This window comes from Larimichthys crocea, chromosome VIII (assembly GCF_000972845.2).
Source record: "Larimichthys crocea isolate SSNF chromosome VIII, L_crocea_2.0, whole genome shotgun sequence".
Taxonomy (NCBI): Eukaryota; Metazoa; Chordata; class Actinopteri; family Sciaenidae; genus Larimichthys; species Larimichthys crocea.
Genome location: NC_040018.1, coordinates 2503343 through 2518686, shown reverse-complemented (window position 1 = coordinate 2518686; position 15344 = coordinate 2503343). Strand labels below are relative to the sequence as shown.

At 41.0% G+C, this 15344-nt stretch overlaps 2 protein-coding genes across 3 annotated transcripts in view; both read right to left on the bottom strand.

Moving 5' to 3' along the window:
- Positions 1 to 7300: 7300 nt before the first annotated feature.
- On the bottom strand, positions 7301 to 9979 carry rxfp3.3a1 (relaxin family peptide receptor 3.3a1). The gene has a single exon (XM_019275802.2). It carries the CDS (start codon positions 8941 to 8943, stop codon positions 7957 to 7959), a length of 987 nt encoding a protein of 328 aa, XP_019131347.1. The 5' UTR covers positions 8944 to 9979; the 3' UTR covers positions 7301 to 7956.
- Positions 9980 to 10077: 98 nt separating this feature from the next.
- LOC104927746 (E3 SUMO-protein ligase PIAS1) overlaps positions 10078 to 15344 on the bottom strand; it is a 55289-nt gene continuing 50022 nt past the window's right edge. For both annotated transcript variants that reach the window (XM_027281436.1, XM_027281437.1), the window contains exon 13: positions 10078 to 15008. In XM_027281436.1, the coding sequence (XP_027137237.1) occupies positions 14652 to 15008 (357 nt within the window). In that variant the 3' untranslated portion in view covers positions 10078 to 14651. The remainder of the gene's footprint in view (positions 15009 to 15344) is intronic.

The window sequence follows — 15344 nt, the reverse complement described above, 5'->3', positions numbered from 1 at the left end:
GTACTGTAATGTAAAGTGACCATAGAGTAAGAAATATTGCAAAGAAAGTGACCATGATACAAATAATAAATATTATTACAAGAGTAGTGACCATAATATAAATAATATTACAAAAGTAAGTGACCATGATACAAATAATAACTGCAAGGTATAAATGAAATAAAGTAGAAAAAACTATTGCAATAAGACATGGACAGGAGATGCAGGTGTTGTCAAGTCTGATAGCAGCAGGGATAAAGGACCTGCAGAACCGTTTCTTCTTACACCATGGGTGTAGCAGTCTGCTGCTGAATTCAGAGTGTGCATTGACGCCTTGATGCCTTGATGATGTTTATTGGTATATTGTTTTTTTTTAAATATACTTTATTTATTTATTTTTTCAAAGACAGTCATAGGACATACAGAAGAAAAAAAATAAAACAAAAAGGCTGCCAGACAGTTTACAAGATAGCTATTCTGTTCAGACAAAGTTGTCACAATATCAGTATCTCCAGAGCAAGATAAAATTGCATGAATAAGTTAACACCTTACTACATAGTTATATAACTAGATAAGTCAGAGTCCCTATGGTTGTCAGGCAGGGGCGACAAATAGGGGGGAAAAGTTAGGACAATTCCAAGGGCCCACGACTGACAAGGGCCCCAAAAAATATTGTTGACATATGTGCAGCTAAATTCAAAAATCTGCTGTTTTCATTGTTTTGTGAGGATGATATTATTGTATTATGATTTAAAATGTAATATATCTTTGAGTTTGTTCACTTTTCTTCTTTTTTTTAATCAATCATTAACGTTAAGAGAATTTTCCATTTTGAAATTTTACAATAAAAATACATTGATACTGTAAAAAATGCCCTTTAGCACATTTTTATAGTGGCTTTTAAATCTTGCATCAAATAGTGAACTGCACTGCATACTGTATGCAGACTTGCATGCATGTACAAATCACCAGCAGTAAATATTGTGCTAGTACTAGTATTGAACTACAAGACACAAAACAGTTGCAGGCCTTTAATTAGAGTTATGTAAAGCTTTTGATGGGATAGTTAGATCCTAGAGATGTGGTGACAACAGCTGCACAGAGGAGGGGACCCGATTTTGATTTTTTTTGTCATGGGGCCCAAAATTCCTGGCGGCGCTCCTGTTGTCAGGTGATGTGACACTGTGCCAAGAAAGGTCCCCATGTTTTCCCAACCCTTTTTTGTGTATTTGTTTTGTACATACAGCGTTTTTCCATCTGTATAATAGACAGCATTTCTTTCAGCCAGTGTGCCATACAAGGTGGAGTGTTGGACTTTCAGGTCAGGAGAATAAGCTTCCTAGCCACCACCATTCCAATCCGCCAAGCCATCTGCATGTTGCATGGTAGCTCAGTAGTCATTACAGAGCATCCAAAGATTGCCAGGTCATGGTTAAACTGAATGTCTTTGGAATAAGCTATTGGGATATTGTTTAATCTAAATTTACTCTGAGCCTTTGTACATGGGACGGATGTCCAACAACTGAGCTAACCTCACCCTCATTTTATGTTATTTTTGAGAGCAGTCAAAGCGGCAACCGCCATTGCTGTGAAGTGAAGCTAATGCTGAAGTGACAAAGTGCAGTTCCTCAAACGTCCACTTGAGGCTGGCTACATAACAAGTCAATTTCCATAAGCCTCAATGTTAAAATGTCCAACTTCACAGCAGAAATAAACATGTTTACAGCAGTTTTGGTCTCTATAGCTAATTTCTCATTCATGACAACCGTGCTGAGTCTGAATTTCTATGTAACTCACCATTCAAATTATATTAAGGCTTAAAGTTATGTTAATTAAGTGGTGCTTTGATTGACAGGTGGGCAATCTGCTTTTAGTAACAAGGCTTCAAGTCCGCCTTAGTTCCACCCACCACCTACGATCCACATCTTAGCACAGTCTGGCTCATTCCCGATCTCTCCACACATTCCTGTCACTCTTCAGCTGTCTCTATCAAAAATAAAAAAGCTTGAAAAGATTAAAAAAACAACAAATAAATAAATAAATAATGTTTGGAGCTCTCATTAGGACCTGCAGTGGGAAGCAGAGTGTTCCTGTACTGATCCCTCAGACAGGACACATCATTCTCTAACCCTGAATTAACGTTTTAACTGCCTTTAAAGGTCCAGTTTGCCAGATTTAGGGGACTCTATTTATAGAACATGGCAGAAATGAAATATAATATTCATAACTATGTTTTTATTTGTGTATAATCACCTGAAAATAAGAATAATAAGCCTTTTGTATTCATGTCTTTCACAGTGTCACTGGTCACTGTAGTTTCTTCCTCAGACTAGGATGTAAAGAGCAAAGCGAGGGGGTTGCAACTACACAGCAACACTAAATCCCACATGCTGGTCTTTTGTATTCTTCTCCCACTCAAAAAGCAGATACTCTGTGGCATTACCCCTCCCTACATCTACGCTGTGTCTGCTTCAGCTAACTGGCTTGATAGGTAGTTTTGTAGTTTTACCTGAACGTCATGGCTCGCTCAGTCTAATCTGTCTTAACAAAGACAAAAGTTTGAATCTGAAATTGTGTGTGAGCGTGAGATCACCTAAAGGTTTCAAAAAATTCACAATAGGATTTTTAGCTTAAGTGAACTTGAGCTAGATTGTTGTGTGACTGCCAGAAAAAAATGGCATTTTTGTGGAGTCACTGTACCACAGCCATTTCTGGCCTGTGAGCATGTTTTTTAGGTCGCAAATTTCTCATGAACTCTGAACTTATTGAGCTGTCACACTGTCATTTGAATTAGATCGTGTAATTCTTCTTGAGACAAACATTCATTCTTCTTCAATCAAATGATCATTTATCAGTATATCAGTTTTTCCTCTCACGACCTCATCTGCATGTCAGTGAAGCTGACATGTTAAACCAGAGTTTGAGAATCTCTTAAGATCCAAGCGCCCAATAATAACCTCTGTTTTTCTCCATGTTTTTTCCATTTAAAGTATGAAGTAAAGATAGCAGTACTGACTTGAATACAAAAATGTGTAGCCATAATGAAGACCGCTTCATCAATCTCCTGTGATGGACTTCATTTGTGTAATACAAATCACCCACTGACTCCCTACCAGCTCACCCCCGCAGGCAGACTACATCGTCATAACAAATTATCCATCCAAGACCACTCAACATCATATAATGTTTCTCTGTGGCTGAGGAGGTCGAGTCAAAGTGGAAAATATAGACTTATGGAATACTGAAGAGAGACTACATGAGAAAGGGAAGAAAAAAAGACTCGAGGGAAGCAGAACAAATATACTCGAGGCATTTCTCAAACTGGCACAACTGACAAATAAAGCACACGACCTATGACCCGTTATTTATGACTTACTTCAATTTTGCAACATGCAAAAAAGTTTTACTGCATCTTCAAGTCTTTCTTGACAATACTATGAATAATGCAATCTACAGATTCAGTGCATTTTACGATATGATGCTATACAATATGATACGATATGGCATAATTGGTGTTAAAGAGTCTGACAGCTGTTGGAATGAAGGACCTGTGGTAGATCTCCTTCTTACATGGTGGGAGTAGCAGTGTGTTGCTGAAGCAGCTGTTTAAGGCCTCCACAGTCTCATGCAGGAGGTGAGAGGAGTCGCTCATGATGGATGTCAGCTTTGATAACATCCTGCTCTCTCCCACTTCCAGGCAGTTCAGGTCCAGTCTCTGTGCTTCCGACTGCCACCACAGAGTCCTGCACACTCCAGAGGACCTCAGTCTCCTCTTTGGCCCTTCTTGTACAGATGTCTGTGTTTTTTTTTTTTTATTTGTTTGTGGTTAGTCTTAAGGAGTCTATGCTAGGCAGGAACTACTGTAGCTGTGAAGTGAAGACAGCTCCTCAAAAGTCCACTTGAGGCTGGATACAGTAAGACAGTCCCCATGTTCAAATGTCCAACTTCACAGCAGACATAAACATGTTTACAGATAATTTCTCATTCATGACAACTGTACTGAGTCTGAACATCCATGTAACTCAGCATTCAAATTATATTAAGGCTTAAATATATGCATAATTAACGGCTGCTTTGATTGACAGGTGGTCACTGTCACAGGCGTCTAGTTTTCAGTCCACTTCAGCTCCACCCACCACCTACGCTCCACGTCTTAGCACATTCTGAGCCTCACAATGGCTCTCCAGAAACCTGTGGGTGACAACGTCCATTTACAGTCTTTGGTCTATGCATAAATTAAATCAAAGTGAGATTTGTGCTCTTTATTTGTGAAATTCTACCCATTAAGAAGATATTAGATCTGTAATAAAACACAGGGAGTTAATGATACATTCAAATGTAGCTGTGATTTTAACAAAATTCATTTAGTTTTAGTGAGAATAAATTCCACCACAGCTGTCTTCAGTATCTGTCTCAGCATCACTGAATGCTAATTTATCATCAACATCATTAAGTTGCGGTGGTGTACATCAAAGGACTGACTGTTCCCTGAGCAGCTTGAGGAGTTTCATCTTCAGGATACACAACAACTGACTCATTTGCTGTGACAGACATAAAGAGATAAAGATGCCAAAGCGTGGCGCTATAACTGTATGTTAAAGGATCTGTGTGTAGGATTTAGTGGCATATAGTGTCAGTGTTTGACGACAGAACGGGCTGTAAAGTGTGTAGGAGAAACTATCTGAGAAACTTGCTGCAAATGTGAAAGGCCCTACACAGAGTCAGTGTTTAGTTTGTCCGTCATGGGCTACTGTAGAAAAAAGTAGGACTCTGTGGAAGAGGACAGAGTCTCTGTAGATAAAAAAACAGCTCATTCTAAGGTAACGAAAACACAACAATTCTTATTTTCAGGTGATAAATTGTTGCGTTACCCACTAATGAAAACACATATGTTCATGAGAATGGTAGCAGACTCAAGAGCAAACACCAAAAGGAGATGTTTACCAAAGGAACTAAGGGAATGTGCGGTGTAGTTGAGGGAGGCAGTGGCAGTGTGTCCCGGTTGGTGTACAGCTGGTGGTGACAAATCCCAGAGTGATGTGGCAGGAGGATGCAGACGGGATTCAAAAAATAAAGATTCTCAGAGGATTTCTTGGAAAACACAGAGTAAGATGCAGCGCCGTTACCAACAGAGAAACTAAGCCAGTACCACATTTTACATGTTTATTATAAGGTTCTACCTTTATGTCTCAAAGGTCCAATGTGTAAGATCGAGGGAGTGGTCCACTCCATCTTGAACCACCATGTTTCTACAGGAGCCCAGAATGAACAAACAAAACACTGGCTTGTATTTGGTTTGTCCAGTTTTCGCACATTGTGTTGCCTCAGAATGAGCAGTGTATATCTCCAGACAGCCTTCCACTGTGTCCGCAGTCTTGAGCCGCATTTTTTTGTTTGTCCTTACACAGAGAAACTCATGATTAAAGTTTTAAAAATCACAGAGCAGGCTGTAGTGCTGTTACCACTAGGGAGATTGAATGATGTGAGTCTGGAAGGTTGAGTCCGGGTTTAATGCAGCATGTGTTAATTGGGTGATGAGGCGCAGGTGCTGCAATCAGGCAGGTGATAGTTAACCAGGGGCCACGAGTTTCTCACAAACACAGAGAGACAGACAAGACGGGGAGGCGAACACAAGGGAAAAATCTGTGAAGGAAGGAGGCGGACAGCCTCTACTTAACAAGTTATCCTATGTCTGCCCTTAGATCCTCCTAAATGTTACACACTGAACATTTAAGCTGTCTATGTTGAAAACTAGATACAATTATATACAGGACTTTTACTTGTAGTGCAGTAATTGTTAAACAATAAAGAACATAATTAATAACAAATAAATGACAGTGGACACATTTTCACACCGCTGCCATGACTCAGAGAGTTTCCTTCCCTTTTTCTTTTGTCATCTTCCTTTGTTTGGTTTCCCGTTTCAGAAATATTACAGCAATACCAGTGCAATTCAATAGAAACCTATAATGGCAATAAAGATTCACATTGTGCCGTGGAAGAGCAGCTCTCTTTGTATTTCTATAACTGTTAGGAATGACTGGGGTTGATTAGAGAGCTGTTACAATAATGGCCTCAGTCCTCTGAAGATTTTCTCACCTTGATTGGAGATGTGCATTATCCAACATTGCTAACAGTGGTGGAAAAGATTTTTTTGCAACACAGTGATCTTAAAACACTCTGCATTCATTCTTAGTTTGGTATAGAAGTATTGTCTGACGAATGTACTTTAAATGTCAAAAGTAAGTCCTGAGAAATAACTTGTCTGATTGATGTATCATCATTATTAGATTGTTTATATTGATGTTAATGTGTGAGTAGTATTTCAGTGTGGTGGAGCTACTTTCAACTATTTTACACACAGTTAGGTAGTTTAGGTCGTCTGTGGTGGTTCACAGTCTAGGGGCCAGACACCCAATGGGAGTTGAAAGAAGAAAAAACTCTGATTCTGATCAACAAAAATAACGGTTAATTAATAATTAGGTTACACTTGTTTATGTCCATTAACAGTATGAGATTCACAATAAAATATGTTTTTCTCCACAAACGTACCTAAACTCCCAATTTCATTAAAAATAAATCCTGCTCTGTTCTAAACTGTCTGTCTGCTTTGTTTTATGAAATATTCAACAATTTGACCGCTTTGAGCCTCAAACTGTTTTATAATGAATAAATAAAAACATAAAAAGTTTAAAGGGGGAAATGTCTCTTTGATTGAAAAACTATGAAACATGACATGGGGCCTTTCTAAGCCAACAAGTTTATCACTGGATTTCAACATGTCAAACCTCAGTCTGCAAAGTAATTAGATGTTAAATAAATGTAATCGAGTAAAAAGGACTGTGACTATTTCACCATTTAAATGAAGTGGAGTAAAAAAAAAGTACATTTTAAACTGTGAAATTGTATTACTCTAAGTATAAAAGGTAAAGTACTTAGTGGGTACATGTATTCGTTTGCATTACGGCCTGCTGTGAGACCAGCAAAGCAAAAAAGAAAACATAATGAGTTTTGTGGCGGTTCATTGTTCAGGTATAGGTACAATAATAGGTCCTTACATTTTCTTATATGAGTGTGTATTCACATGACACCTGCTGTGTGTGCACGTGCGCTGCAGCTCTCAAAGGCCATTCAGTAAAGGCCTTTGTGCACGTGCTTCATGTGGAGCTCATGCATGCAGCCACTTGGACCGCTCTCAATGTTAAAAAAATCCATTAGCAAGTGTATTTCCTCATCATCAACATGCTTCTCATGTTGCATTCGCTTCAACGAACTCAAACTCCTCATCTGTCGATCAAATGTTAAAACAATCAGCTATTCATTATGAGCAAAACGTTTTTATTATCACACATAACGGATACAGTCTTTTTGCGTATTTACAACAATCATATTTCATACATTTTGTTGTCTTCTGTGCCCAAACTCTTGATTTTGGCACCCCATGAATTAAAAACATGACCGGTAACTCTCCCCCTTTTCTTCATGGCCATGTTTGCATCCACGATTGTCTTGTAAACACACTTATTGTACACTTTTTTACATTATGAATTATGACATTCACAGAAGCGCTCAGCAACTTTGCCTGCTCAGTTATAACGCCAGCACACTAACGCGTGTTTAAATTTCATGCGCAATTACGCACGTAGCCATTAGACTAGAGATACGCCAACTCCTAATGGTTATTTATCAAGCAATGTCACACGTTTGCACAAAATTAGCAATTCCACTCTATGCGTAAAGCCCTGAACTGGATACAGTGGTTTCTCTTTAGACAACAGACACATTACGCATGCGTTTAAAGACAAGAAGCGCTGATAAATGTTACATTTTTCATGAGCAGAATCGAGTAAATTATCTTTACATGATGTTTCTTGTCCTCGTTGTGCCGTCTGACAGGGCTCCTCACTCACTGCATGCCCCTTTTGCCGTGCGCACTCGCTGCGTCTTGTCACACGGTCAGATCATTCCCTAAAACTGCTACCCTCTGTGTATGAGACCCCTCAGTTTGTTTCTGAACTCCTTCCTCATAAGGCAGTAAATAATCGGATTCAGGCAGCTGTTGGTGTGCGCAAGGCACACGGTCAGCGGGAACACATATGTGTGCACTATGTAGTATGCTTTGTCCCAGTTTGCGGCGTTAAGTTTGACCAGCACGCTCCACAAGGTGATGGCATGGTTTGGCATCCAGCAGAGGAAGAAGGACAACACGACGATGGTGATAGATTTTGTAACTTGGGATCTTCGTTTGGGGTTACTTGTTTTCATACTCCGATTGCGGACGAAACGCAGCAGCATGATGTAGCTGATGGTCACGATGGACATTGGCAAAACGAAACCTACAAGTATTTTCTGTATGTGATAAAGTGCTAACCAGTACTGTCCACCGGGAAACCTCAGCAAACACAGTTTTTCTCCGGTTACGTTGCTGACAGTTGAGAAAATCGACGTCGGCGCGGTCGCCAGAGTCGCCAGTGTCCAAATAATTGCGCAGATCCACTTGGAGGAACAGGACTTATGCACGGATCTGTTCTTCAGAGACGAGGCGACTGAGCAGTAGCGGGTCACACTCATGGCAGTGAGAAAAAACACGCTGGCGTACATGTTCATCACGGTGACCGAGAGGATGATTTTGCACATGGCGTCTCCAAACGGCCAGCTGAAGTCCAGCGCGGTGTCCACAGCCCAGAAGGGCAGAGTGAGCACGAACTGCAAGTCCGTTAACGCCAAGTTAAGCACGAAGAAGTTAACTCTGGACTTCTTCCTCTCTTGTTTGACCCTGATGAAGAAGAGCACCAGCAGGTTGCCAATCAGACCCGCAGCGCAGACGACAGAATAAACAAGGCAGATGAGGAACCTCAGAATCGGGCTCCCGTCAGCTGTCACGTCGATGTCCTCCAGGTTGCTAAAGCTGTCCATCTCCACCAGTGACCTGTTCAGACAAACGCTTTCATTGTCTTCATCCATAATGTCAGCAGCTCAAGGATGGACACTTCAAACTCTAATCAGTGAAGACATGTCCGAATACAGCTGGATCTTGGAGCACCACATTACTGATAAGTACAAGATGCCACCCCAACTCCTCCGTCTGAATCCACCCCACCCTCCTGTCATCTCCCCTCCTCTCTTTTCTCCTCATCTAACATCACTGCTCCCAGCTCTGACAGTCTAAAAACAATGGTGGTGGTGGCGGGGTTGAGGTGTAGGTTTGATGCGTCTATCAGTTTCGTGCGTAATGGGAGGCTCCTCTGTGCGTGAGGCTTCCTAGTCACTTTTAAAAGGACAAATAAACATCCAAGTATATGGAGGGGACTGACTGGCTGGAGTTGACAAAGCGTAAATAATTTGTTTTTGTACGAGACCAGTTGATCAAAACGTCTCTCTGCTGCCACCTAGTGTTTAGATGATCCTTTGACTAGCGAGGACCAACATGGATTTAAATGTACATAAGTTTATTTCATGTTGTGGATGAAGGTGAACGATATGATGTACTGTATGAGGGATGAAGGGATGAAGAGCTGAGGTTCGAAGAATGAAGGGATGAAGTGATAAATGTTGAAGGATGAAGGAATAATGGTTGAAGGATGACGGGGTGTGGGTTGAGATGAAGGTAGATGGATTGGAGGGGTTAAGGTTGAGGGTGGAGTGATGAAGGGGTAAAGGATGAGAGGAGAAATCGGGGTCATTGATTGATGGAGGAGTTCGGAGATTGGTCGGTGTCTGCTGCTGGTGGCATAATATGGATTTAGACAGGTTAATTGCATATTGTGGATAAAGGTGAACCTAAACGATGAGGAGGGATGAGGGTCAAGAGACGGAGGAGTAAGAGATGAGAAGAACAATCGGGATCATTGATTGATGGAGGAGTTAGGAGGTTGACCAGTGTCAACGGGGAGACAGGAGAGAACCCGGAGGGAGTTTAAACTCTGAGTGGGGGAAACTGTCTTTTCATCGCTGTATTCATTAAAGCCCCTCTGGTTTGTGTGTTTGAATTAAAGAGAGAAAAGAGAGAGAGGTGGAGAAAAGAAAGAGTGAACGGATGAGGCGATGACGAGTTCAAGGCGTGATCCTCGTTCTAGAAGAAGTGAAGACACAGAGATGTAACAGAATGCATTTTATTACATCTAAACTTTTCTACATAAACAGGTAACATTCAATAAGTAAACAATTTCTTCCAATGCAGGTAATAAATATTTTTTTTTCACTTAGTATATTTGTACAAACTGACAAGGGTCTACTGTACACCGTCTCTTCTCCTTGCCCTCTTTGAAAAGCCTTTTTTAGATTTTTCTCGGATTGGAGCCGTGAAACAGAACCTGTGAATGTTTTAAGGCAGTGAGTGCAGATGTCGACTCGAGTCTGACTTTGCGATTATTTCTGTTGTGTAAGACTCTTTTTTTATTGGCCACAGTCCTTTTTTTTTTTTAATAACAATAATAATAGTACAGCTTTCATTTTCTAAAAAATATATAAATTAATTTATTCTCTCGCTCTGAATCGACACACAAAAAGCATACAAACGGACATCAAACACTCACATTTGGATCTGAACTCTCAGTTTTCAGGTTTCCATACAGACATATTATACATATTGTTGACTTTTTCCCTTTTATCTAAGGTTGAGACATCATGGCAACCAAAGGTTTAAGCTGCTTTGTTGAGGTTGCCTGTGGAGATTTTTCAAAAACACAGTAAAGAGTGACTACTGGTAATAGTGGCCTTATTTCGTTCACTTTCCTCCGTGCAGATGTTGGACTTGGCCTAGTTTCCACACAGAGTTCAAACCAGGGAATACAAACGGCTGCTGTGAATACACAACGCACGTGTTCACACCTGTGTGTGAATGAAATTGGAAAGGTGGACTTGAGATGGATAAAGCCCCGTGCTTCACCGTCCCTGCATGCAATCTGGCATTTTCTAACAACAACAAAATCAATTTGTTAGAGTGACTAAAAGAAAGAGCTCGACAATAACTGCTTCTCCCTCTGAAAACTTAACAATTGTGAGCCACATGATGGAGCTGTGGACGCTGAACGTTATGAAACAGGTTGGGAGGGAGGGGAGTCTGGTCCCGTGTAGACCCCCTCTGAGTATGTAGAGCACTAAAACAGAAACACACCCGGCCTCTCTCACATCGTGCGCGTTAATCTGCAGCACTGTCTCCCAACAAGCGTTAAATTAAATTGTGATCAAATGCATTTATTAACGGTGACCACCTTATTAAGCATCCGAATGCCGGTGATTAATATTCAAACCAACAAGACAGAAACTCGAGGATCAGCATCTTCATCGGTACAACAAGTCAGGGTAACACTTCCACAATAAAAGGTACAAACACACACGCGTGCTGATGTGATGTTTAACTGATGCATGAACCGTGATGCGATGACTTCCTGTTGCTCTTTATTAAGAAATGATCAAGTCACTGTGGGTTTATGTGATTGTTTAAAACTTAATGGAGCATCACTTACTCCATACATTCATTCATAAGCCACCAAATTAGCTGGAATCCAGATACGTATGGAGGAAAGCAGCCTTATTTTTCACTGAGTATTTTTAACTAATTGAGTGGGTTTGTTTATGTTATCATTGGAATTTTTTCTCTATTTACAGCTGAGGCTGTTTTTAAAGGCACGGTCAGATGTAAACATCTGCATGTCGCTGCACGACCCGATTGTCTTTGTTTATATCACATTTATAAGCTAGCAAGTGAGTCGTTTTTAATACAGTTTCTATGTTTTTTGTTTGTTTAAGAGAAGTTCAGTGTGGCAAGGAAGAGAATTTTATACTAAAACCCAAATCATATGTGACATGTGAGTAAAACTGTTCATTTAGCCATGAGGCAGTGGTGGACTCGTGCAGTTTGAGGGACAGGGGCGAAAAAATAAAAACCAGCTATGTAATAGGGCACGAAGTTATTAAGTGAGTATAACTACTGCACTTCTGTAACCTGAGGAACTAATTAACTATGTAACCAGTTTATTTATTTTTTGTCTTAGTTATGACTCTAGAGGGAAGTTTATCATGTTTATCTACTATTGGGGCGTCCACGAGGGCATGTTTTCTGTGTTTTTTTTAAAACACAGGGCAATGACTAAAGTCAGGAGGTAAAGTAGAAAGGAAAAGAGTCGAAAAACATCATGCTAATCCGTCTGTTAGTTGATAAAAATGTTCCTGGAGGTTGTTTCTGTTGTTGTTGGGTTGCAGCAACACGTCATGTTTGTTAAAAAGTAATCGATGACCCATTACGTGTTGACCGATCATTTCTTCATGGTGAGCAACAGGAATTCATCCTGAATGAATTCACACATCAAGCCATCATGAGTCATGCACGTATTAATTAAGCATGTGTTGTTGTGCCGTTATTAAAAGTGTGTGTCACGCGGGTATCTTCAGGATGAATAACTAAATGGTACCCTTGTGTGAAATAATAAGACCAGAAAGAATAATAAAATTCATATTAAATAAAATCATATCGCAACAGCTCCCAGAGTGACAGTGAACTCTCTCACACACTCACGCATGAAAATCAAACAGTTTGTAAAAATATAATATATAGAAATAAGAATACAAAATAAATAAAATACTGCACAACACAGGAAAATACACAAAAGACTTGTTCCGGCTGTCAGATTGAGAGCCGGGGTTGGTTCCCGTGAGAAGAACAGGGAATAAAGTTGAAGATGCCAACAGGGAGCAAGGATGGGAAGGAGGGGTGGAGATGGCTGGGGGTCATTTTAGGTTCTCCCAGTTAGCTGCTGAAGGACAGGACGGTGGATGTCAGGTGATGGGGGTTTGCTGTCAGACGTGGTTATCTCATCATGGTGGGGATAATGAGGCTTTAAAGTGAGCTGCCTGTCTCGGACGTCTGGAAGTGGAACATCGAGGAGAGACTGATAAGAGGGGAAAGTTTCAAGGAGACACCAGCTGTAGGAGGGAGTACCGGGGCTACTGTAAGTCACCAGTAACGTGACCAAACGACACTGTTGATGAGTGAAATGGAAGCAAAAGTGTCTCCAATCTTTGTACAATACATTCATGAGCAGCTGAATCGAGGTATTCCCGAAACCTCCACCTCGTTTTGACACGTCCACATCGTATGCCGACTCTCTTGTTGGGTTTTTAAGTTACAGACAGGTCGTGTATTTTTTAAACCAGCTGGCTTTGTGCCCAAGTTTAAGTGTTTAGATCTCCCCTCTTTCACTGCGGCACTGAAATGTCTTACCAAAGATAATGCCTCGACCGTCAGAGATATCAGTCGCAACTCGAGTCTTCCACAGAGATGGGACAGAGGTTTACGTGTGACCATTTAAGACATTCATTTTGGGTTTGAAAACTCCACCCTGCGAACACACCGTGAAGCATGCACACAAACAGGCACTAAGTTTAAACGCGGTCGCATGTCGCGGACGCCTGTTTTATTTGAAAAGCTACAACAAGCTGCGACGACAGCTTGACCTTCACTGGGATTCTTTCTTCTTTTCTTTTTTTAAACGGTCGAGCACAAAACGTTGAAACTGAGAAGACGAAAGACAGAAAGGACAGAGCGTCTCACTAACCACCAGCTGAAACTGAAAAGTGGACCGAAAACACTGTGGCACATAGATTCAACTGCACTCTGATTATTGTGATCATTTTCATAGGTACCGTATGTTATTTTTGGCATTTCGCAAAAAACAAACAAACAATAAAATAAAACAAAAATAAAAATAAAAAAAACAACTCTTCCAGCTGAAAACTCTAAATTGGCAAGTATAAATAGTCTCCATTTCTAAATGCTGTATGCCGGCAGAGTCTTTAGGAGGAGTTGGAAACCAAGGAGTGAAAACGAAAAACCAGAAATGGCTAATTTCCACCAACACACTCCCCACAGCGTTAACCTGAAGGTCAGAGGGAATGCATATATATATTTATATTTATATATATATATTTATAACTGTTTAAATATCATACATAACTTAAAAGCATAATAAAATTATTAGTACATGAATAAACTGTAAATTCAGTGTCTGAAAAGTTCTTGTCATTGGATAGAGAAATTAATGCAATTTAAAAATGAGCTCAAGCAAGAGAGAAAGATAAAAAGGAGAATTCATATTTAGGAAATTTAGGCAGGATAGAGCGAAAAGAGAAGAAAAAAGAATAATCACATGGCAACAGGCGTGTGTGTAATGTGAAACAAAACAAAACGAAACAAACCTCTTGTCCTCCACTTAAAAACAGCAAACATCGAAGCAGCTCACAAGACTGAAAATGTCCCGATTTAACATACAAAAGTAAAAGAGGAAAATATATTTTGTTCTCTGTACACGGTGCCACTCCTCGTTTTTGTAAAAAAAAGCCTTCCTCCTTTGTGTTTTTGCTCAGGTAGCGTCTTCGCCGTTTGTGCCGGGTTGATACCAGTAAAAACAGTAACAAGGGTTCACATGCCGGACAGGTGTCTGATCTGACGTCAGTACCGCCAACACGACGTCCACAGCCGACCCCTTTCAATGATGACTCACTATTGGTTCTCAGGTCAGTCTAGTGAAGGGAACCGTCATAACATTAGTGCTCTTCTTGAGGCAGTCTTGTCTTTACCAGTCTAGTCTCTGGATCAAAACTTTACCCTACAGTCGAAAAGTTTGTCACTGGATCGTAGCTGGACCCAAAGGGTAGTCTCGACTCTTCTTTAGTCAGTCCAACGATATAACGTCAGGTATCCCACCGTAAATAGCTGCCACCGCTGCTTCAGTGCTGCTCCGGCTGGCCACGACCCCGGGGTGTGCGTGTGACGAGTGTGAGCCCGAGTGTGAAGACGAGTGTGTGGAGTGGGTGTCACGGAGGCTGCTGGACGACACCAGGCTGCTGGTGCTGCCCGAGTTGCTCGCCCCATTGGTCGGCGCGGTCAGCGAGGTGGCCGAGGAGGCTCCCGATTGGTCGAGGAACAGCTGGGAGGAAGAGGAGGAGGTGCTGTAGGGCAGGAAGCGGTTGAGAAGCAGCTCGTGGTCGTCCGAGGCGGCGGCCGCTGCTGCCATCACCATGTTGTAATGCTGAACGGAGGGAGGAACGACACAAGGTGTTAGTCAGCTGTGAGTTCACGTTTAAAGGCTGCAAGAAGCTTGTGACTGGCTGAGTACGGAGATGTCCATGGACGTGTTTTTTTTAGAGCAGATCACAACTCCTAAGTCTCGGTGAAGTAAGTGGTACCCGACTGCTCAAGAGTTTTGTAAAACAAACAAACAAAAAAAACAATATTAATGAGCTTTTAAAAGCAGATTATGACGGTGGCTGAGTTAATAAGAATCTACAAACACCTGACATGATCGTTTCACAATTAGGACTACTCGAACCCTAGAAAAATGTTATTCATCAAACCAAACGTGTGA